At 37.9% G+C, this 23802-nt stretch overlaps 1 protein-coding gene across 2 annotated transcripts in view; it reads left to right on the forward strand.

Moving 5' to 3' along the window:
* The window catches only part of RASSF8 (Ras association domain family member 8), a 142086-nt gene that overhangs the window by 102233 nt on the left and 16051 nt on the right, over window positions 1-23802 (forward strand). For both annotated transcript variants that reach the window (XM_079139414.1, XM_079139415.1), the window contains one exon: window positions 21789-21989. In XM_079139414.1, the coding sequence (XP_078995540.1) occupies window positions 21887-21989 (103 nt within the window). In that variant the 5' untranslated portion in view covers window positions 21789-21886. The remainder of the gene's footprint in view (window positions 1-21788; window positions 21990-23802) is intronic.

Genomic DNA, 23802 nt, shown 5'->3' on the forward strand with positions numbered 1-23802 from the left:
ATATATGTTATTTTAGGATCTCTTGGCATTGAGGGTCTAGGTTGAGAAATCAGCTGAAATCTGAATTGGTTTCCCCCTATATGTAATTTGATTTTTTTTTTCCCTTGTGGACTTTAAAAATTCTATCCTTATTCTGTATGTTAGTCATCCTCATTATAATGTGCCTTGGTGTGGGTCTACCATAATTTTGTAAATTTTGGGTCTTATAAGTCTCTTCTCTTGTAGTTGATTTTCCATTTTATTCTTTAGATTTAGGGAATTTTCTGATATTATGTCATTAAAAAGTTTGTGCATTCCTTTAGTTTATATCTCCACACCTTCCTTGTCTATTCTGATAAATCTTAAATTTTATTTTTTCATGTTATCCCATATTTCTTGGAAGTTCTATTCATGGTTTCTTACCATCTTCTCTCTGTGGTCAACTTTATTTTTTAAGAGTATATATTTTGTCTTCATTGCCTGAGGTTGTGTCTTCTAAGTGGTCTAGTCTGTGGGTGGTACTTTCCATTGAATTTTTAGTTTGGTTTATTTCCTTCATTTCAAGGATTTCAGTTTGATTCCTTTTTATAATTTCTGCTCTTATCTTTGTTGAAGTGATCTTTCACTTCCTCCGTTTTCTCTGATACTATCCTTTACTTCAAAGATCATCTTGGTTTGTTTGAGGCACTTTGTTCCCTTGTTTTTTCATGTTGTTTATGTATCTTCCCATCTAGTGGTGGATCTGAGGCAGTGCAGTTTCTACCCTGTAGTTTTATAGTGTTACTGAAGGCTTTCAGTACCTCACCTTTAAGAGGGAGAACAATATTAACAGCACCCAATGCAAACAACATACAACCTTAAACCAAATAGCTCCTATTAAGGCATCTATACATTTGTTGCAATAAACAGAAATAATATGTTTAATTATTGTCTATGATATGAACAGTAAGTCTACTGAAAGGGTTTACATTTCAAATGATGGACAAAGAAGAAACAGAAGTAGTATAAGATGTGATGTTTATGAGGGAGAAGGAGAGAAGATAGAGATAAAAATTTATGTTAAGAGGGAAGGAGGAATTAATAGAGGTTGACTGTTAGCATGAGAGAAGTGAGAAAGAGAATCCAGGGCAACAGATAAGTGAGAGAAAAATATTTGCAGACTTTTTTTTTTTAATGTAAAAATATAAGAATACACAATAAAACTGTAATGTACTATTCAGACATCCCATTCCTCAATAAATTGATGCATGAAAAATATTTGGATTCAAAGATAGTAGAGATATTAAAAGAGAGGGGAAAAAATAAGGAAATCTCAATGGAAAATTGAATGATTGCTTCCATTGGCTTTCAGAAATTTTCTCAGCTTCCCCTCTGGGGTTTTCTGAAGTTCGGTAGTAGCTGCAGTCCAGTGGGTGGCAGACTAATTGGCTGCGTGAGCCAATCGCAAGATGCCTTCATACCCTCTTCCAGTCTTCCCACCCATTGTAGCTGGCCCCTTCCATCCCCATGCACTTCAGCATTCACTGAACTGGAGACAGCCCAGTTTTCTCCAGTTCCTCCAACCTGTGTTCCCCTGGGGGAACTGTCCCCAGTTTTCAGCTTTCCACAGGCTTGCCAGGCCCAGACTGGCCCATGCAGACCCAGCTGCAATCTGAGGGATTTGGGCTTCAGATTTCCCAGGTTCTGCCTTGCTGTCATCCCATGATCTCAATGCTGTTTCATCTTGCACAGAGACACCAGGTATGTGCTCACACAAAGGAGATAACCCTACAAAGAGGCAAGCCAGATGGTGGCCACTAGCACATCCAGCAGGAAGACCTCAGGTTAGACCTACAAATACCCCAACAATATATCTCCAAATCCTGGCTGGTATCCCCAGACTGAGGCGGCCATGCCCTGAGATGGCAATGGTGGTGGCAGCAAACCTACAGGCCCCTTGGTTCTAGACTCCAAGACCCTGGCCAGTGTTCCAAAATGTTGGCAGCTGTATGTAACCAAACTTGTGGGAATACTGACAATGGACTTCCAGGCAGCAGCAGGCAGTGGACAATCCGTGGGCAGTCTGCAGGCAAACAGCAGGTGGACATTGGGTGGCAAGTGAAGGGCAGGCAAAAGGTGGGCAAACAGGCAAATGGTGGATGATCAGCGGTAAATGAACAGGTTGGGGTGGGGTGGGCAAACAGCAGGGGATTAGTAGGCAGCGGAGAAACAGATTTCCTCTGCTTGAATCCCAAGTCATGGAACAATAAGGAATGCAGCCTCCCTCTAGTTCACCATCTTGAATCTTCTAATAGCATGGCTTTCTTAAGGTATTGCCTCAGAAAATATTTTAGAATTTTACAATTTGGTATTTAATGTTCACAATAGTATCAATTAATGGTAAGATGAAATATTTATTCTAGGAATTCAAATCAATACTGCAGGACTTCACTGAACTTAACATACTTGAATACCAGTTAACCACCTGTGCACTCACATGCTTTCTCATTGGTACTGTTCTTTCCCCTACTTAAGCATTAATTATGTCAGAATCTGCCCTGTGCAGTTAATAATTGTGTTATTCAACAGACGCACATGATGCACACACTCTGTCCCCACTGTGCCAAGGGATTCAAGAACTAAAATGGAAATTAGTAAAGTTTCAAGATAATCAAGGAACAGTAAATACATCAGTGATCTGAGAGGAGTATGAATCTTAACTCAAAGGCAATGGAGAGCCAGCAGAGGATTCTGAGCAGTAGTGTGGAATCAGATTTTTACTTGAAAAAGGTTTTCCTGTAGCTGTGATGTGCTAAGTAGATGTATGTGCAAGGAGAGAGGCAGGGTGGGCAGGCAGGGAGATCAGTTAGCCTGCATTTGCAACATGCAACAATTTTGCTCCAATGTAAAGTGTTTAAAACAGCGTTATTCGTATAACCCAATCAACCCAAGAATAGACAAAAAATTATCGGTTTCAAGATGGCGGCCTAGAGGGTGGCTGCATTTCATGTTGCTCCAGGACTCAGGATTCAAAAGAGGAGATATTGAGACGCTTGGGACCAACTCAAAGCAGCCGGGTGACTCTCACCCCTTGGGAAGGCGTCCCGGATGGGGCGGTAGTCCCGGAACGCAGGAAACTTTGTGAAGTAGAGCTGCCGGCGAGACGCCCCTCCCCCCGCTGGAGCAGTGAACTCAGACAACTGGGAGCGCCGTAAAGGAGGCCGCTGGGCACAGCGCTGGGACTCGGAGCAATCACTGGGGCTCCGGCGGCTGCCCAGGGGAAGAGTGGCGAGGAGAGCTGTGTGGACTCAGGACACCAGGGCCTGCCCTGAGGAGGAGGAGGAGGAATGTGGCCACTTGGATTTGGAGTGACTGCACCAGAGCTACAGGCGGTTGCCAGAGGAGAAGCTGCGCGGCGAGCTGTTTGGACTCAGAACGACTGCTTCTGAACACCGGGGCCTGCCCTGAGGACGAGGAGGAGGAAGAGGAGTGCGGCCGCTTGGATTCGGGGTGACTACACCAGAGCTACAGGCGGTTGCCAGAGAAGGGGCTGCGTGGCGAGCTGTTTGGACTCAGACCACTTCTGAACCCCGGGGCCTGCCCGGAGGAGTAAGAGGAGGAGGAGGAGGAGGAGCGCGGCAGGTCGTTTGGACTCCCAGTGACTGCATTAGCGCTCCAGGCGGCTGCTCAGAGGAGAAGGCGAGTGGTGAGTTGTTTGGACTTAAAGTGACAGCTCCTGAACACAGGGGGCTGCCTGGAGGAAGCGTGGTGGGACGCTTGGTCTTGAGTGGCCGCACCAGAGCTCTGGACGGTTGCCCAGAGGACCCGTGCAGCGGGTCACGTGGATTCACAGCCACTCAGAGTGACCACTCCTGAACACCCGGGGGGTTATCTGGAGAAGGAGGAGGAACAGGGAGGGTCACTTCAACTCGGAGTGATTGATTGCCCAGGGCTACGGGTGGTTGGTGGAGGTGGAGGCACGCAGTGAGTTTCTTGGACTCCTAGTGACCGCACCGGAATACTGGGTGGCTGTCAGGAGGAAGAGGCGTGTGGCGGGTCTCTGGGATTCAGAGCGATTGTACAGGGCCCCAGGTGGCTGCTCAGAGGAGGGGCCGCATAGCCAGGCGATTAGGTGCAGAGCAGGGTCCCAGGATCTAGGAGGCTTCTTGGTGGAAGAGCCGCACAGAGACAGGCTTAGGGCGGAGCGAAGGTTCCAGGCCTGCGGGCAGATTCTCTGAGGAAGGGCAGCCTAAGGAGAGTCATCTGCAAAGGGTGAGGCTCCCAGGCCCAGGAGGTAGGGCCGGGCCCCTGGGAACTTTGCAGAGGAAGGCAGCCCAGCCCAGGCGGTAGCTGTAAATTGAGGGGAACCTCTAGGAGGGAACTGACCAGCGAGACCTCCCCACCGGGTGAGTCTTCCCTGCCGGGTGAGGTTTCCCCACAAGGACGGTAAAACCAGAGACTCAGGCCCAAACAGGCCTTGCCTCAGCCCGCAGCCTAGGTCCCCTTTGGATGACCATTGGTCAACAAGTGGAGGCACCTCTGCCCACTAGCAGGGATTATACCCCACCTGAAAGCCACCACTCCTAGAGAGGCAGCTTCCTTGTGGAGCACCGCATGATCAACTTCCTCCAAGACTTCAGCCTACTGAAGGCTAAGGGGGGATATATATAGAAATCTTCAGGGACATTGTAAGTCAATAGAGGAAATCTGCAATATCTCAGCGGTCCTCTGATACCTGAACAATATGAGAAAACAAGGAAAGAAAATGCTGCAAACAAATCTAGATGTTACATCAATAAAACCCAATGACAGCATGGCAGAAGAAATGACAGAAAAGGAGTTCAGAGTGTACATAATTAAAATGATCAGAGAAGCAAATGATGAGATGAAAGAGCAAATGCACGCACTGAATAATGAGATGAAAGAGCAAATGCAAGCATTGATTGATCGCACCAATCGACAGTTAAAAGAACAAATACAGGAAGCAAAAGATCATTTCAATAAAGAGTTAGAGATATTGAAAAAAAACCACACAGAAATCCTTGACATGAAGGAAACAATAAACCAAATTAAGAACTCCATAGAAAGCATATCCAATAGGATAGAACACCTGGAAGACAGAACCTCAGACATTGAAGACAAAATATTTAACCTTGAAAACAAAGTTGAACAAACAGAGAAGATGGTAAGAAATCATGAACAGAATCTACAAGAACTATGGGATATCATGAAAAGGCCAAATTTAAGAATTATTGGGATTGAGGAAGGCCTAGAGAAACAAGCCAAAGGAATGAACAATTTATTCAATGAAATAATATCAGAAAATTTCCCAAATCTGAAGAATGAAATGGAAAATCAAGTTCAAGAGGCTTATAGGACTCCAAATACACAAAATTACAACAGACCCACACCAAGGCATATTATAATGAAAATACCGAACATACAAAATAAAGACAGAATTTTAAAGGCTGTGAGACAAAAGAACCAAATTACATTCAGGGGGAAACCAATACGGATATCAGCAGATTTTTCAATGCAGACCCTAAAAGCTAGAAGGGCCTGGAACAACATTTTTCAAGCCCTGAAAGAAAATGGATGCCAACCAAGAATCTTATACCCAGCAAAACTTACCTTCAAATTTGACGATGAAATAAAATCCTTCCATGATAAACAAAAGCTAAAAGAATTTACAAAAAGAAAGCCAGCATTACAGAACATTCTCAGCAAAATATTCCATGAGGAAGAGATGAAAAACAAAGAAGCAAATCAGCAAAGGGAGGAATTATCCTGAAGGAATTGTCAAATAAAGGAGGAAACAAGTTGTGTCAAACAAATAAATAAATAAAATTTTAAAAATGAACCAAATGACCGGGAAACCAAATCATATCTCTATAATAACCCTGAATGTTAATGGCCTGAATTTATCAATCAAAAGACATAGACTGGCAGACTGGATTAAAAAGAAAGATCCAACAATATGTTGCCTGCAAGAGACTCACCTCATAGAAAAAGATACCCATAGACTAAAGGTGAAAGGATGGGGAAAAACATACCATGCACATGGACTCAGCAAAAAAGCTGGAGTATCCATCCTCATTTCCGATAATGTGGACTTCAAGCCAAAGTTAGTCAGAAGGGATAAAGAAGGTCATTTCATACTGCTTAAGGGAAGCATAAATCAGCAAGATATAACAATCATAAACATCTATGCCCCAAACAGTGGCTCATCCATGTACGTCAAACAAATCCTTTTCAATTTCAGAAACCAAATAGACCATAACACAATAATACTAGGTGATTTTAACACGCCTCTCTCACCATTGGACAGATCTTCCAGACAAAAATTGAACAAAGAAACCATAGATCTCAATAACACAATCAATAATTTAGACTTAACGGACATTTATAGAATATACCATCCAACCAAGAGCGAATACACTTTCTTCTCAGCAGCACATGGATCTTTCTCTAAAATAGACCATATATTATGCCACAAAGCTAATGTTAGCAAATACAAGAAGATAGAGACACTAGCATGTATTCTATCAGATCATAATGGATTGAAGTTAGAAATAAATGAAAGAGTAAAACACAGAAACTATTCCAACATCTGGAGATTAAACAATATGCTATTATATGATGAATGGATAACAGAAGATATTAGGAAGGAAATTAAAAAATTCTTAGAGGTAAATGAGAACAGGAAAACATCATATCAAAATCTCTGGGACACTATGAAAGCAGTACTTAGAGGGAAGTTTATTTCATGGAGCGCATTTAATAAAAGAAGTAAAACTCAACAAATAAACAACCTAACACTACAGCTCAAAGCCCTAGAAAAAGAAGAACAGAACAGCACCAAAAGTAGTAGAAGACAGGAAATAGTTAAACTCAGAGCTGAAATCAATGAAATTGAAACAAAAGAAACAATACAAAAAATTGACAAAATAAATAGTTGGTTCTTCGAAAAAATAAACAAAATTGATAAACCTTTAGCCACACTAACAAAGAGAAGACGAGAGAAAACCCAAATCACTAAAATTCGGAATGAACAAGGAAATATCACAACAGACAGGATGGAAATACAAAACATAATTAGAAGCTATTTTGAAAATCTATACTCCAACAAAATAGAAAAATTTGAAGGCATCAACAGGTTTCTAGAGACATATGAATTGCCTAAACTGAACGAGGAGGACATACACAATTTAAATTTCAAGTACTGAAATAGAAGAAGTCATCAAAAGCCTACCAACAAAGAAAAGTCCAGGACCAGATGGATTCTCAGCTGAGTTCTACAAAACCTTTAAAGAAGAGCTCATTCCAATACTTCTCAAAGTATTCCATAAAATAGAAGAGGAGGGAACCCTCCCAAACTCATTCTATGAAGCCAATATCACCCTGATACCTAACCCAGACAGAGACTCATCAAGGAAAGAAAATTTCAGACCAATATCCTTAATGAACATCGATGCAAAAATTCTCAACAAAATTTTAGCAAATCGCATACAAAAACATATTAAAAAGATAGTGCACCATGATCAAGTGGGTTTCATCCCAGGGATGCAAGGTTGGTTCAACATCAGGAAATCAATAAACGTAATTCACCATATTAATAGACTTAAAGTCAAGAATCACATGATTATTTCAATAGATGCAGAAAAAGCATTTGATAAAATACAGCACCCCTTCATACTCAAAACACTAGAAAAAATAGGGATAGTGGGAACATTCCTTAACATTGTAAAGGCCATTTATGCTAAGCCCATGGCTAATATCATTCTAAATGGTGAAAAACTGAAAGCATTCCCCCTAAAAACTGGAACAAGGCAGGGATGCCCTCTTTCACCACTTCTATTCAACATCGTTCTTGAGACTCTGGCCAGAGCAATTAGACAAACCAAAGAAGTTAAAGGGATACGAATTGGGAAAGAAGAACTCAAACTATCCCTATTCGCTGATGACATGATTATATATTTAGAGGAACCTGGAAATTCCACCAGAAAACTCTTAGAACTCATAAGTGAATTCAGTAAAGTAGCAGGTTACAAGATCAATGCCCATAAATCCAACGCATTTTTATACATAAGTGATGAATCTTCAGAAAGAGAAGTTAGGAAAACTACCCCATTCACAATAGCCTCGAAAAAAATAAAATACTTGGGAATCAATCTCACAAAAGAGGTGAAAGACCTCTACAATGAGAACTTACAACACTAAAGAAAGAAATTAAAGAACACCTTAGAAGATGGAAAGATCTTCCATGTTCTTGGATAGGAAGAATTAATATTGTCAAAATGGCCATACTACCTAAAGTGCTATACAAATTCAATGCAATTCCAATTAAAATCCCAATGACGTACCTTACAGAAATAGAGCAAGCAATTATGAAATTCATCTGGAAGAATAAGAAACCCAGAATAGCTAAAGCAATCCTTAGCAGGAAGAGTGAAACAGGGGGTATTGCAATACCAGATCTTCAACTCTACTACAAAGCAATAGTAACAAAAACGGCATGGTATTGGTACCAAAATAGAAAGGTAGATCAATGGTACAGAATAGAGGACAGGGACACAAACCCAAATAAATACAATTTTCTCATACTAGACAAAGGGGCCAAAAATATGCAATGGAGAAAAGATAGCCTCTTCAACAAATGGTGCTGGGAGAATTGGAAATCCATATGCAACAGAATGAAACTAAACCCATATCTCTCACCATGCACGAAACTAAACTCAAAATGGATTAAGGACCTCGGAATCAGACCAGAGACCCTGCAGATTATAGAAGAAAAAGTAGGTCCAAATCTTCACCTTGTTGGTCTAGGATCAGACTTCCTTAACAGGACTCCCATAGCACAAGAAATAAAAGCTAGAATCAACCACTGGGATAGATTCAAACTAAAAAGCTTTCTCTCAGCAAAGGAAACTATCAGCAATGCGAAGAAAGAGCCTACAGAGTGGGAGAATATCTTTGCCAATCATACTTCAGATAGAGCACTAATCTGCAGAATCTATAAAGAACTCAAAAAACTTTACTCCAGGAATTCAAATAATCCAGTGGACAAATGGGCTAAGGAAATGAATAGACACTTCACAGAAGAAGATCTACAAGCAATCAACAAAGATATGGAAAAATGTTCAACATCTCTAGTAATAAGAGAAATGCAAATCAAAACCACCCTAAGATTCCATCTCACCCCAATTAGAATGGCGATTATCAAGAATAGGAGCAACAACAGGTGTTGGCGAGGATGTGGGGAGAAAGGTACACTCATACACTGCTGGTGGGGCTGCAAATTAGTGCAGCCACTCTGGAAAGCAGTGTGGAGATTCCTTAGAAAACTTGGAATGGACCCTCCATTTGACCCAGCTATCCCACTCCTTGGCCTATACCCAAAGGACTTAAAATCAGCATAGTACAGAGATACAGCCACATCAATGTTCATAGCTGCTCAATTCACAATAGCCAGACTGTGGAACCAACCTAGATGCCCTTCAATTGATGAGTGGATAAAGAAACTGTGGTATATATATACAATGGAATATTACTCAGCCATCACGAATGATAAAATTATGGCATTTGCAGGCAAATGGATGAAATTGGAGAATATCATGCTAAGTGAGATAAGCCAATCTCAAAAAGCCAAAGGACAAATGATATCGCTAATAAGTGGAGGATGACACATAATGGGGGGGAGGGAAGGGTTAGTGTTAGGGTTAGAGTTAGGGTTAGGGAGGGGGGCAAGTATGGAGGAAGGAAGTACTGTATAGAGGGTATAGAGGGGTGGGAGGGGTGGGGGGAAGGGAAAAAATAACAGAATGAATCAAACAACATTACTCTATGTAAATTTATGATTACACAAATGGTATGCCTTTACGCCATGTACAGAGAAACAACATGTATCCCATTTGTTTACAATAAAAAAAAATAGAAAAAAAAATTATGGTGCATTTATGCAATGAAAACCTCTACTGCAGTGAGAAAGAATGCACTATTGCTATGCACAGCAGCATGGATGAAGCTCAGCAAACTCAGTGTTAGGTCAACAAAACCAAACACTATTCCATATGTTATAGTTCATTTATTCAGAGTTGAGAAACAGGCAAAACTAGTCTAATGATAGAGATCATTGAAGTTGTTGCCTTTGGGTAAGAGAAAGGTGGTTCTTGATCTGGGAGGTGATTAAATGGTTGTGTACACTTTGTGAAAGTTCATGACAATATTTCTGAATATTTCTATAGTACATTATATTTCAATTAAAATGTCTGTATAAAATTCAGTTTTGTCAGGTGCTAGGTATGTACACTATTCTAATATTGTTTCCATCTCCTTCCTATCTAAATAGTCACTTATTACTGTGCTATCTGTCCCTCCCACTTTGTAACTCACTGAGGCAAGTGGAGATTTTAGTGGTTACTGGCATAATATGTGGGTTGATGTTTCTCCTGCACGCAACCTTTACCAGGATGTCTACTGTAGTAGTGCTTGAGCTTTGCTTTCTACTTGAAAATGTAGGGCTTGATGAAATATAAAGATACTGTGGATATACTTGTGAAATGTAAATGTATTTATTTAAATACAACAAAAACTAGGGGTTCCCCCATTTATATAAAGTTAATTTGGAAAGTGTGCTGGTATTTAAATTGATTCATCATTTTTACCCTACAGCTGAGCCATTCATATTATTCCTATAGTCTAGGTTTCCTCTAATCTAACTGCTAATTGAAAAGTCACATTCATCTTCACCTGACACTGTAGTTTCAATGAAGAGTAGTGACTAGGCCAAAACTCAATTCTATCAGTAGGTTATTATCAACTAGAATACCTCTTTAATCAGAATCAGTGATGATATTTACAATGAATATCAGGTTCTTTGCCCTAAAATTTTACAGTGCACGTCTCAAACTTAGCATCTATCTTCTTCAGTAATATTGAATACCAGTAAATTAGTATAACACTTTCTAGGATCATTTGAAACTCAAAACACTTCCAACTAATTGAAGAGCAGCACACAGTGTGTCTTTAAAGAGAATGGCAACTAAAGGTAATATGAAGGATGAAGTATGGCTTTGGGGAATAGTAGCATTATTTCATTATATTAATAAGCCTGTGATAAATTTTGATGTAATGGAAAATACCTATTACTTTAAAATATCACTAAGGATACACCTTTATTTGCATGTCACTTAGAGATTTAATTATTTAATTGTCTTAGATTTTCTTCAGAAAACAATAGGATAAGCAAAATTATTCTTGCCTCTTAAAGATTAACAGAAAACTTATTGTGCTTTCAACTTGTTCAGATGGATGCTTTTTTTAAATTCTCAATGAAATGAAATAATTCCGGTTTAACAAATATTCTTGCATGGTTACTTTTGCCAAATATAATAATGAAATTTTAAGAAACATTTACTGCTTTATATACTGTGTTAATTAAATCTTAAAATGAAGTTTAGTAGAAGTATTATGGGCAACAACTTTGACCCAGGCAACAACTTTGACCCAGGACTCAAGAGCTCCAATATTCTTCTGTCGTGTGTATATGTTTTGTTATTATTTCCTCAAAAATATTTTATTTTGTCTTTGAAATAATTATGTACTAATTTAGCTTAGAAATAAATACCTCCAAAGAAAGATATTTTGGCATATGAAGTTTGGCTATTTGAAGTCAACACTGTAGTCTTAAGAATGAACAATGTTTCTGAGCACAGTGACACATGCCTGTACTCTCAGAGACTCTATAGGCTTAGAAAGGAGGATAGCAGGTTAGAGGTCAGCCTGGACAACCTAGTGATACCCTGTCTCAAAATAAATAAATAAATAAAAAGGACTGGGAATGTAGATCAGTGGTAGAGTATCCCTGGGTTAAATCTCTAGTACCAAACATACACATAAACACCCACACAAAACACACACAAAAAAATATTTTGTTGGAAGTTTTCACATTTGCTTTATTGGCATTATAAAAATGAGCTTGTTTGTCAGCACTGATCACTTCTTATATATGACATTATGAATGAGAAGTCCATTGTCATCCTCCCTATTATGTAAAGTGCTAAGTTTCACTGCAAAACCTTAAAATTTATTTTAAATATTGAATTCAGAAGCTAGATGTATTATATCAAGTAATGAACATAACTTGCCATCACTCCGACATAAAAGTCACTAAGGAAGTGGCCTGTATCAATTCAGGTGTGGAGAATAAAAACGGCTTTGCCTTTAGCAGCTTACAGTGGAAAGGACCTAGACTTTGGGGATCAGATAACATTTGGATTGAGACTCTAGCTCTAGTTCCTGCTTTGTTGAGTTGAGGGATATTAGGAGGAGTTTTCATCAGGAACCTCAAAGGTCATATATTTCTTAATAAGTCTGATTTGATTATTGAATATGAACTCTGTGCTTCTCAGTTTTGTGGCAATAATGGGACTAAATCATTCCACTTTGTTGGAATTTATAGCTAATGTGGTCACATCTACTTGATTACTTTCCTGAGTCAGGAATACTGATGACTAATATCCTTGTAAATTTTACTAATAACTACTTCATAAACATAAGTAACTTTGGTTGTGAGCATTATCAGATTTGGAGCTACCACTTACTGGTTGACTGTGGCTGAGGATCTGGTTTCTAGGTGCCTTGGTTTCCTCATTTGTTTAACAATAATTTATGTTACAAAAAGCTACAAATGAGTATTGAAAGAATTAAATGTGTGTATGTGTATGAAATAATAGCTAATACGGCATCCATCACCTAATAGGAGTTCTGTGAGTGCTGACTTATTCTTTTTTTTTAATCTTTTATTTGTAGATAGACACAATACCTTTATTTTATTTATTTATTTTTATACGGTGCTGAGGATCGAACCCCGTGCCTCACACATGCTAGGCAAGCACTCTATCACTGAGCTACAACCCCAGCCCCTAACTACTTATCCTTGTTGTTGATACATTCAGTAAAAACAAGAACTCATTGCCTTTGATTGACTGGTTTACAATGAAGGTACCAAAGCTCAAGGAGAAATACCACAAGTCCATTTGTACTTAAATCTACCTTTTAAATATCTCCAAGTTTGAGCAACTTTTTAAGTAGAAGCACATTGTAACATTATTGCTCACTGCTAGTCTTCTAATGATTACTGAAAGAGAACCTTATAATAACACCTGTAGAGATAGCATGCCTTAATTGATGCTAGAGTTCAGGATTTTTCACATTAAGACATTAAGGGTTTAGTCTCCCATCCTGCTTCTGAAAGCACTAATGGAAGTTAAGCCATCACAAAGTTTGGCACTACACACATACTTCACTCTATCTCTAGAGGGCCACGAAGTAGATGGGGACCCTAACAGAAGGTATAATTGTGAAACAGATGGTTTTTAATATTCCTTTTTAAAAATACTACATCAAGAAATAGAACCCAGTGGTGTTTATATTTCTTATTTAAAAGTTTTTGTGCCAGTACAGTAAAATTCTAATATCTCATGTTGTTTCACTTTCCATAAACAAAAAATTAGCAAAACCAGATGACACATAGCTTTTTCATGCCATTCTAATGTCTGTAATAACTCTTTACAAAAACAGCTTCTTCAACATCTTTCGAAATAGGTATTATATATCAGTATATACAAAATTTAATTATTTAACTTCATCTTTATGAGTAACTAAATTAATATTATTTCAAAAGTTGGCTCTGCTAACACTTGTTCCTTTGACTTTGTTCCGGTGATATAATTTGCTAGGCCTCAACCTTCCATGGTCTATGAAATGATTGGATGGGACTAGTGGATGCCAGTACATTGCTAGCTGTGAAAGGCAAGATGTCTTATCCTTGTGGTTTCAGTGAACTCTCTAAAATGAGTGATTACCATGGTTTGAATACAGAGGCTTGGTTCCCAGGCTGCTGATATCGGGAGACAGTGTGGACCTTTAAGAGATGGGTTTAGGTGGGAGATCCCGTGGTCAGTTGAGGGCATGTCCTTTAAAGAAATTAAGATATTGCTTATGGGATTCTGGTTAGTTCTGACCAGTGGACTGTTAGAAAAGCTGGAACCTGGTCCATCCAGCCTCTTGCTTCCTGTTTAGTTCCAAATGTGATCACTTCCTCCTGCTCATCCTCCCATCTAATGTGACACCATCCACAGTAAGGACCTCACCAGAGGTCAAACCGTGGAACCACCCAATACAGAACTTTGTACCTATAAAACTCTGAGCTCAATAAATCTCTTTTCTTTACAAAGTTAGCCTGCCCCCAGTGTTGCACTGTGATAATACAACATGGACTAGTAGACTAACCTTTAGACACAAAGAAAGTAGTATCATGTGCCCACCATCTCTGACATCTTAAGCATGAAGAGTCCACAGCTTCCTTTGAGCCCTCACCATGTAGAGCCAAATGAATTTGGGGGTTTTGTTGATAGGGGTGTGACTTGAGAAGAGTATGACAAAGCTGGAATAGTAGACCAGAAGGAAAAGAAGAAAGATGACATGTCCTGAGAATAGTGACATTTGTGGAATGGTGGCATTTCAGTTAGAGTTGACTTAGAGCTACCACTGCTGGAGTGATTAGAACCATCAGGAATTGCTTGCAATGTTCTTGGCCTAGGCCACATTGTGCATCTCTGTGTTGTTCTTTGTTTGCTTCTGTAACCTTCATGACATTCCTTCATCTGTGAAGTGGCTGTTGCCACATACCACCCACAGCTCTCCGGCTTCCCTCAGTGCTGCCTTCTTCCTTCCCCTTAGGTATAATGTTTCAGGCTTAAAACCCCAAGCCAAATACTTGCTTATTAGTGCTCTTCTGTCAGAAGTCAAAGAACAATTCAGTGTAATGAGCATGTTCTTAGATTCCCTTCAGATATTAGAATGAACTTACTGGGACTTGGGAGGAATAGGAAGTAAATAACTTTTTAATGCTGTCAGTTAATATATTAGACAGTAAGAGGAGTTTTTTTTTTTTTTCTTTAGCCTTTTTTTTTTTATTGTAAACAAATGGGATACATGTTGTTTCTCTGTTTGTACATGGCATAAAGGCATACCATTTGTGTAATCATAAATTTACATAGAGTAATGTTGTTTGATTCATTCTGTTATTTTTTCCTTTCCCCCCACCCCTCCCACCCCTCTTTTCCCTCTATACAGTGCTTCCTTCCTCCATACTTGCCCCCCTTCCTAACCCTAACTCTAACCCTAACCCTTCCCTCCCCCCATTATGTGTCATCATCAACTTATTAGTGATATCATTCGTCCTTTGGCTTTTTGAGATTGGCTTATCTCACTTAGCATGATATTCTCCAATTTCATCCATTTGCCTGCAAATGCCATAATTTTATCATTCTTGATGGCTGAGTAATATTCCATTGTATATATATATACCACAGTTTCTTTATCCACTCATCAATTGAAGGGCATCTAGGTTGGTTCCACAGTCTGGCTATTGTGAATTGAGCAGCTATGAACATTGATGTGGCTGTATCTCTGTAGTATGCTGATTTTAAGTCCTTTGGGTATAGGCCAAGGAGTGGGATAGCTGGGTCAAATGGAGGGTCCATTCCAAGTTTTCTAAGGAATCTAAGAGGAGTTATTTTGAGGTAGAGTTAAGTTTTTAGAGTAACCTTTGTTATTGGATACACATCTGTTTTTTAAAATGGATAATTGTAAAGATTTTCATTTTTCTTAAATTACACCTATTACATAAAAATCCCATATGTCTACTCAAGACTTATTTGGCAGGCCAATATTTACCCAAATTGTTAATTTAGAAATAAGTGTCATCCTTTAGTTATTCTGCAAAGTACTGTGCTGCCAAACATTTTTTGAACTGTCTTGACAACTGTTGGTTAGTATCTCTACTTATGGGAGAGTTGTAGATGTAGGTTTAATATAGTATTTGGTTTAAGAAAATAGCAAGCTACCTCCAAAAAGCTATCTGGAGCTGAGTTTTGAAATAAGAACTTAACTGAAGGTAATAACCGTAGTATTGCTAAATTTGAAGCTAAGTAAAAAACTAAAGTTTCTACTTGTATTCATTTAAGAAGTTTGTTTTAAGGGTAAAAGATACTTGTTAATAAAAGGATCAGTATTCTCATGCAAGTAACTTTATCTGGACTCATAGCATGTTTCATGCTAAATGTGATTGGAACTTTTAAATATTACCATTTTTAATGTTCATTTAAAATTTTTGAGGTTGTTTGTCTTCTTAGGGACATGATGTGATTCAGAATTTTGCTTTGATGTTCATTTTCCCTTCTGAATTAAGAAAGTTTATAATTTTTAAAAGTTAGAATTTTCATTTCCATATTCAAAAATACCATACTATGTGCCAAACCCTGCACTAGGCATATTTTTAAAAGATATTACCTCATTCCATTTCTCACAAGTGCCACCTGGAAAGTCATGCATCCTGACTTAAATCCCACAGTAAGTAGAGCCTAGGATCTGAACCTCAGAGCATGCTGTTTCCACTGAACAACACTGCCTTGAAATTAAATGGTTTATTCTATGACATAGTTTCTAGCTGTTCAAATCTTAAGAAAATGCAGGAAATCTCTAAGAAGTTTTACTTTTGAATTTAAGGCAGGAGTTAAAATAATCACACGTTCAAACACACTTTATTTAGGACTGTCAAAATAAAGCTGAACATTATTTTACAAAACTGGAAGAATAGTTTGTTGATCCTGAAAAAGAAATCTGACCATCAGATACTCATTTTGTTGGCTGTACATGAAAAGTACTTGTGCCAGTTATGGGAGTTGCCATAATTGCAGAAGTCACTTGATCATTCATATTTTGGCATTGTTAAGTCACTGAATGTATTTGAATGCTATCACCTGAGGAGAATGAATAATTAAAAAAGAAACATGGGTTTATTTTATTTAATAATGTGTAAACACAGATTGGTTAGAATTGAGAATGTTAAAAGCATACCATCAAAGAAGAAATCCTATGATTTAGACAAATCTCTAAAAGAAAATATCAAACCCATCTTTAGGAAAAATGGGTTACTGATGTCAGTGAAGACTTTTCACATAGGGAAAGAAAAAAGCTAGATTATTAAAATTTTTTCTCTGTTCTATATTGTCCGTATAAGTCAAACTTAAATAGTATAGCCATCATCACTTCTGGGTCCTGCAGCATACATTAGGGGGGCTAGCACATATTTCTCATTTTATGTATAGGCTTAGTTTTCGAAAGATGGTAATTTGTATCCTATAGTTTAGCAGTATATTTTATAGGCATTTTCTCTCTTTTTCTCACATCATGCCCCCACCCCAAATTGCTGAATAAGTTTAACAGTTTGGCTGACTTCTGTGCTGTGGAGTATCAGAACCTTTGTCTTGCTGGGTTTTATCTCCTTAAGTATTAAAATCAATCATAAGCTGCTTGTGTGTTTTCTTCTGTTGTCCAGGGAGTAATTGCATTTGCTCAACAGATTTATTATTGCCATTACAAGGAAGTTATAATATTTTAAAATATACAGTCAAGCTGGGCATAGTGGTACATACCTGTAATCCCAGCAAGCCAGGAGGCTGAAGCAGGAGGATCACAAGTTCAAGGTCTTAACTTCAGCAACTTTGCAAGGTTCTAAGCAACTTAGTGAGACCCGGTGCATTCTCTCTCTCTCTCTCTTTCTCTCTCTCTCTCTCTCTCTCTCTCTCTCATCTATAATAGATATATATTATATATAAAAGATATTTTTATATGTGCATATATATGTAAAATAGACAGTTGTCATGACGTATTATATCCTATAAGGTTGACTCCAGCATTCAATTAGTGAGTACTGAGAGTTTCCTGTGAACCTTTGGTCACAACATTTTTGTAAATTAATCTATACATACCCTTGTTTTAGATGTTTTTCTGTTTAAAGACAGTGTGTCTAACATATTTTGTTGATTCATTAACATTGAACTCCCAGCGGACAGCATTACAACTCATACATTAACAAAACTTATCTAACATGCATTTTTCTATGTCACATCATAGCTTCCTTGCCTCATAAGCACTAGACAGCATTCCAGCACCGTGGCGGGGGGCACTTTAAATAGTAAAATCACCAAAACACACTCACGCATGAGCGCACGCTCACACACACACACACACACACACACACACACACAAATATGACACTCAATCTATTGAGAAAAGGACACTTACTGACAGTAGGAGAGCAGAAAAGCAAAAAGGCAGAGTGGCTCCTGGTTCAGCCTCAGCTGGGAACATGTGGGGCAGCTGAGATTTCTCACTACTCTACATATCCTTGAATAACCACGAAAGCACTAGTAATGAGTTTTAGGAAGTAGGCGAATTCACAAATGTAGAATTTGGAAATAAAGAGGTTGACTATTATTCCTTAATTAAAGCATTGATCTTGTGGGAAAATGTCTCCACAAATGCAGGTGCTTATCCAGGTAGGCTTTTAAATGAAGCATGGTTCTTTGCTAAAGGACCTCTGTTCCCGGACTGGGATTGTGGCTCAGTGGTAGAGTGCTTGCCTAGCATGTGTGAGGCATTGGGTTTGCTTCTTAGCACCACATAAAAAATAAATAAATAAAAAATAAAGAACCTTTGTTCCCTAATAGGGTGTACTTGAATAAAAACTATTAAAATAATGGTGATTTGACTATAGAAACCTCATCATGGAAACACTTAAGTGCACTATATTAATACCCTTGCAGTAGAACTTTACTTTTAACTACATCACTTTCCATTTCCATTTAACTATATCATTTTTCCATGGACAAATTTATTCCAGATTGTAACTGGAATGCTGAAGTCCTTTATTTCCCAGGTTCTCGGTTTTAGTGATGACTAGTCTACCACATGCACCTACAGTGCAGGACTTCATTTTCCCCTCTAACAGAGTTCTGGGACTGGGCATAGAGCTCTAGGAACTTCAGAGGGTTGAAGAAAAGAGCTCTTGGACTGAGAGGGTTGAAGGAAAGATCAGGGCTACAGCTCCTAGAGAGGAGCACTACAGGCTTTTTCTGGGAGGATGGAGAAGCAGGTTCTTCAGATGGCTAATAAAACAACTATGGTTTTTAGGGAAGTTAGGGATGATTATCAGTACAACTTAAAACCCAACAGAAATTGGGTTCTCTTAAAAATAGTGGCTTTCCTATAAATAAAATCTGGGGCAGGCCAGGCCATTGATCTGACCCAGTAAGACCTTTCCTACCATCCTTAAGGTTCCAAGTATAAAAGACAAAACAAAAATGCAGATGTTGGTCTTCTTGGTTTGATGAGCCTTGCTAGAAATTCTGTTCAAAAACCTGAATATAAACCTGCACATTTTTTTTACTAAACAGTATTCTTTATGCTCAGTGTTTTCCCACAAGATTACTTACTCTATAATATGTAACAGATGTGCATGACACTTATGTTTTGTTTATATTCACTTAATGATTAAGAGTTCAAAGTGAAACAGATAATCCAGATAAGAAAGTATGTGGTAGTATGCTAAGGTCTAAATAAGAATACAGAACTTAAATGAGTTATCTAGAGTAGTCACATTTGAAGAAAAAGGAAATAGAATGGTGCTTGTGAAGGGTTGGAGCAGGAGGTAGTTGGCAGTTGCTGTTCACTGGGTATAAAGTTTCAGTTATACAAGATTAGTTGAATTCTAGAGATCTCCTGTGCAGCATTGTGCCTTCAGTTAACAGTGCTGTATTGTGCACTCAAAAATGTGCTGAGTGTTCTACTATTTAAAAAAACAAAACAAAAAAACAGTGAGTCCCAGAGGTTTCTTTTAAATGACAGGTTTGTTTGGAGGGAGGGGAACTTTTTTGGTAGTTTTTTCAAGTTCAAGATTTTTTTAATGAAGAATAAGGGCTGAGATATTAAGTAGACTTTAATTCAATGTTTTTAAAAATGTGATAAAGCAATACATTAATGTTTGACCACTTTTTGATACCTGAATCTTTTCCCAGGAAAGAATATGCATGTTCTATTTTTAAAGTAAATAGAGAACCTGAAGGGTCACAACTGTTTCCTTTCCCTGTGTGTCCTCCAGGTGAGTGGGGACTGCTGCATGTGCAGCTCCTTCTTGAAACTTAGAGCGCTCACAGCCTTTTGGAGGCTCAGAGAAGTCTAACTGTAAAGAAACTTTTAACTTTGTTTATGGAGTTTCTTACGTTTCTTTGACTTTGGAACCCTTTTTCTCAGGACTGTAAAAATCTCAAAAGACCTTGTAACTAGAAACACGGTTATGAGAATCAGCTGGTCATTGGAAGCAAGACCCTTTCTGTGTATAATGTAGGAATTTCTGAATAGTAGAGTGTAAAGAGAAGGGAACAGAGCATGGGAGGAAGGTGGGGAAGGGGAAATACTGGGGACTTAAGTAGAACAAATTATATTCCATGCTTTTGTAATTATGTCATAGTATATTCGGTTGTCATTTATATCTAAAAAGAACCAATAAAAGCAAATATAGGGGTTTCTGAAACTTCCTTGGCACTGCATTATAGGCAGAGACCTGAAGCAGTATCCTGGGAAGTTATTATTCAGTCAGTCCTTTCCTGTTTTTATGATGACCAAAAGAATTTCTGCACCTTCTCTGGAAGAAGTAATACAATTTATTCTCTTTCCATTGCATGTGTTCTAACTTAACACCCAGGTGACTAGATGACCTATAACTGTCTTAGGTCCTTTAAGAAAATGTAAAAGGGGGAAAGCCACTGTTCATAGTAAATACTATTTTCTAAGAAAAGTTTTTAGTATTTTTTAGCAAGCTTTTTAAAAGGTCTTTAATTGTGAAACATCAGTACCATTATAAACCTTAAAACTAATCCACATGTACTCTTAATTAAATCAATGTTTATTACATCTCATAAACTTTAATGCTCTTTTCTAAAACAACAAAGAAATAGGAAGACCAAAAAACAATGGATAAACAACATAAATCCTAGTTGATAAAATATTTGACTCAGGAAAAGTTGAGATTTTGAAAACTCACAAGAAAGGAATTGTGCGTAATTTATTTTTGGCAGACTTAAACCATTCAAATCATTACCTACAGTAGAAGAAATCAAGGCATTTGATTTGATGACATGAGAATGTTTGGCATATAATGCAGCCAAATAAAAAGTTAAGTACTGGTTTAGCACAGCAAATACAACAAATGGTGATGGTCTGTGTTTGTATTAATCTTCTTATTCAGTAAAATTATCAAGCCCAGCTATGAGAAAAGGATAAGCAGTTCACACATGGGGCCAGCCACCCAAGGAACTCGTTTCCTTCAACTAAGATTTTTTGCACGCCTGTCCTCCTGCGGTGCTTGGGGGGAGCACTCAGTGGTAAAGACCATTCCCTCAGTCTTGTGGGGAGGCCAGGCACACACTTAACAAAGGAGTGCAACTTGCGTTAGCAAGACACCTTGACAAATGTTTTTGACAAGTGTTAATATTCAGTGTTGGCAAGCGCAAGCCGGTGGGATTGGTTCAGTCATTTAAAATTCCAGGAATGACAGGGACTGTTTTTTTCTTTTGTTTCTTTTAACTCAGAAACTATCCTAACAAAAGAATTTGAAGGGAAATGGACATAAAACAGCATATACATTGAGCAGTAGGACTTGATCAAGAAAATAAGAATTTTTAACCCAAGGACGCATAACTAAAATCATTATTATGAAAGTAGTAATAACATGAACAGTGTCACGCTAGGTGACTATAAATGCATTTGTGCCGCTGACTTTAGTTCTGTAAAATAAGTATATATAGACTTTTGTAGTAGGAGGATTATGATATGTTAAAATTAGTTTCATATAATGTTTATATGATATTATATAAGAAATATTAACATTTACCTTATTAAAAATGATGTTTTTCTCTTTTTAGCTGACTACAGTCTATGCCTTCTCCGTGTTCCTGAAGCCAGACATGACCTGACACCCTAATGACCACTGTCAGGGCCTTGGGTGACTAGCCAGTGCACCATGGAACTGAAAGTATGGGTGGATGGAGTTCAGAGGATTGTTTGTGGGGTCACCGAAGTCACAACTTGCCAGGAGGTTGTAATAGCCTTAGCTCAAGCTATAGGTAAGTGAACTCTTGGATGTCTATGGTAAAAGTCCTTTACCTTTTCTTTTGGGTGCTGTGTATGTGTGTGGTTTGGGGGTTTATTCATTTAGTTCCATAATAAATCTCACAGGCACACTTTTACTTGCTGCTCTTTGAATGTATTTGAATCTGTGATGATGCTGTTCTTGGGATACTCCCCTCCCCCAGCTATTACTCACCTTCTCTTCTGGTGTTTATCCTAAACAATGATTTCTGAAACTGAAGATGTTTTCTTAAGCAAAGCATAGATTCCTAGTTCTCAGAATCCCTCATAAGGAAAAATTCTATTGTCAATTTCTGAATACTTTCAGAAAAGCAAATATAACAAATGAAATAATGGCATTCTGTTTTAGGAAAATTATGTGCACTTTTTAAATCTGACACTGAAGATGAAGTTGTCAAGTACATGTTTGCTAGCCACAGCTCCTGTGTTCTTCATATCTTCCTACCTATTTCAGATTTTCTTCTAATTTATTTTAAGCTTTTCTTTATCATAATTTGCGCATATTTATTAGTTGTCTTAAATCCTTTTGGAATATGATGAGGGTATAAATGCCTGCCTCAATAAAACCAGTAATGTGGATTAAAGTTCCTATTTACATCTTAAATCTGTTATTTAGCAAACATATAGTATGATGAAATTGTGTGTCCAACACCATGCTTGGTGCCTCTTTGCCTGAGTTCCTTATCAAAAGTTTATTTTATGTCTTGAAAGTTTATATTGGAAGCATATCCAGTTAGATCAGGGTTGAAAGGAGCCAGCACACGTGAGCATCTGATGGAGATGCTTGACTTTGCCACCTACATTATGACAGGTGCACTGTGAGAGGTTGTAGTGCCCTATCAAGATAGAGACTTCCTTTTAATACTTACATTTTTAAATTTTCCCTTAAATGAGACAGCACTCTAATATATTTAAGGAATGCTTGATGAAAATGCTAGGCTTTCACATCCAGTGAAATTTCCTGGTATTGAGATTAATGCAATATTTGTGTGTTTAATTATTAAAGAAGGGAAGATTAAGGCATGTAATTTTATTTCATATTCTTTCATACCAACTTATTTAGTGATCCCCCCCCATTTTTTTTCCTTAATGAAGACTAGGATTATCAGTGGTCCATGTAACTTTGCTCTGTTATATTTGGGAATCAAATCATGGACAATACTTTTAAAAACATTTTGTAAAAGTCAAGTAGTTGAGTATGTTGCAGTCCACATCTGTCTGTGTGGTGACCACATTTTCTGCACAGAATTTCAAGGGTAGAATGCCCACATGTACTGGACATGTGTTGGTCCACTTGAACTAAAGAATGTTCTTACTTGTGAACATACTAAAAAGTTTTACCTGAAGCTTTTGCTTTCTCAGTAACTCAGTCCAAGACCTATTTTGAAAAGTTGAATGTGGATGCTTTATGATATTCCTCCAAATTTGGTCACATATCTCTTTTTCTGTATTATAACTACTTCATTGAATGCAGAATTCTGAGAAGGACTCAACTGGCAACTAACCAACAGCTATTGATCCTTGTTTCTGTTGTTCTGCCAGATTTTCTAAGCATCAAATTCAATTTGCTTCTGATATATATTTGAATATCTATCTTATAATTTATAAGATTTTGATATTCAGAATTTAAATACTGAATTTAAATGAAAAATTAAGTGAAAATTTTGTAGTTCTTTTTTCTTATTTCTACTTTAAGAAATAATATGGGATTTATTAAATAGGGAAAATTGCTCCTATAAACAAACAACCCCAAAATTTCCATGGCTTAAAACAGTAATTTTTATTGAA

Source organism: Sciurus vulgaris (assembly GCF_902686455.1).
Source record: "Sciurus vulgaris genome assembly, chromosome: 5".
In the NCBI taxonomy this organism is placed as follows: Eukaryota; Metazoa; Chordata; class Mammalia; order Rodentia; family Sciuridae; genus Sciurus; species Sciurus vulgaris.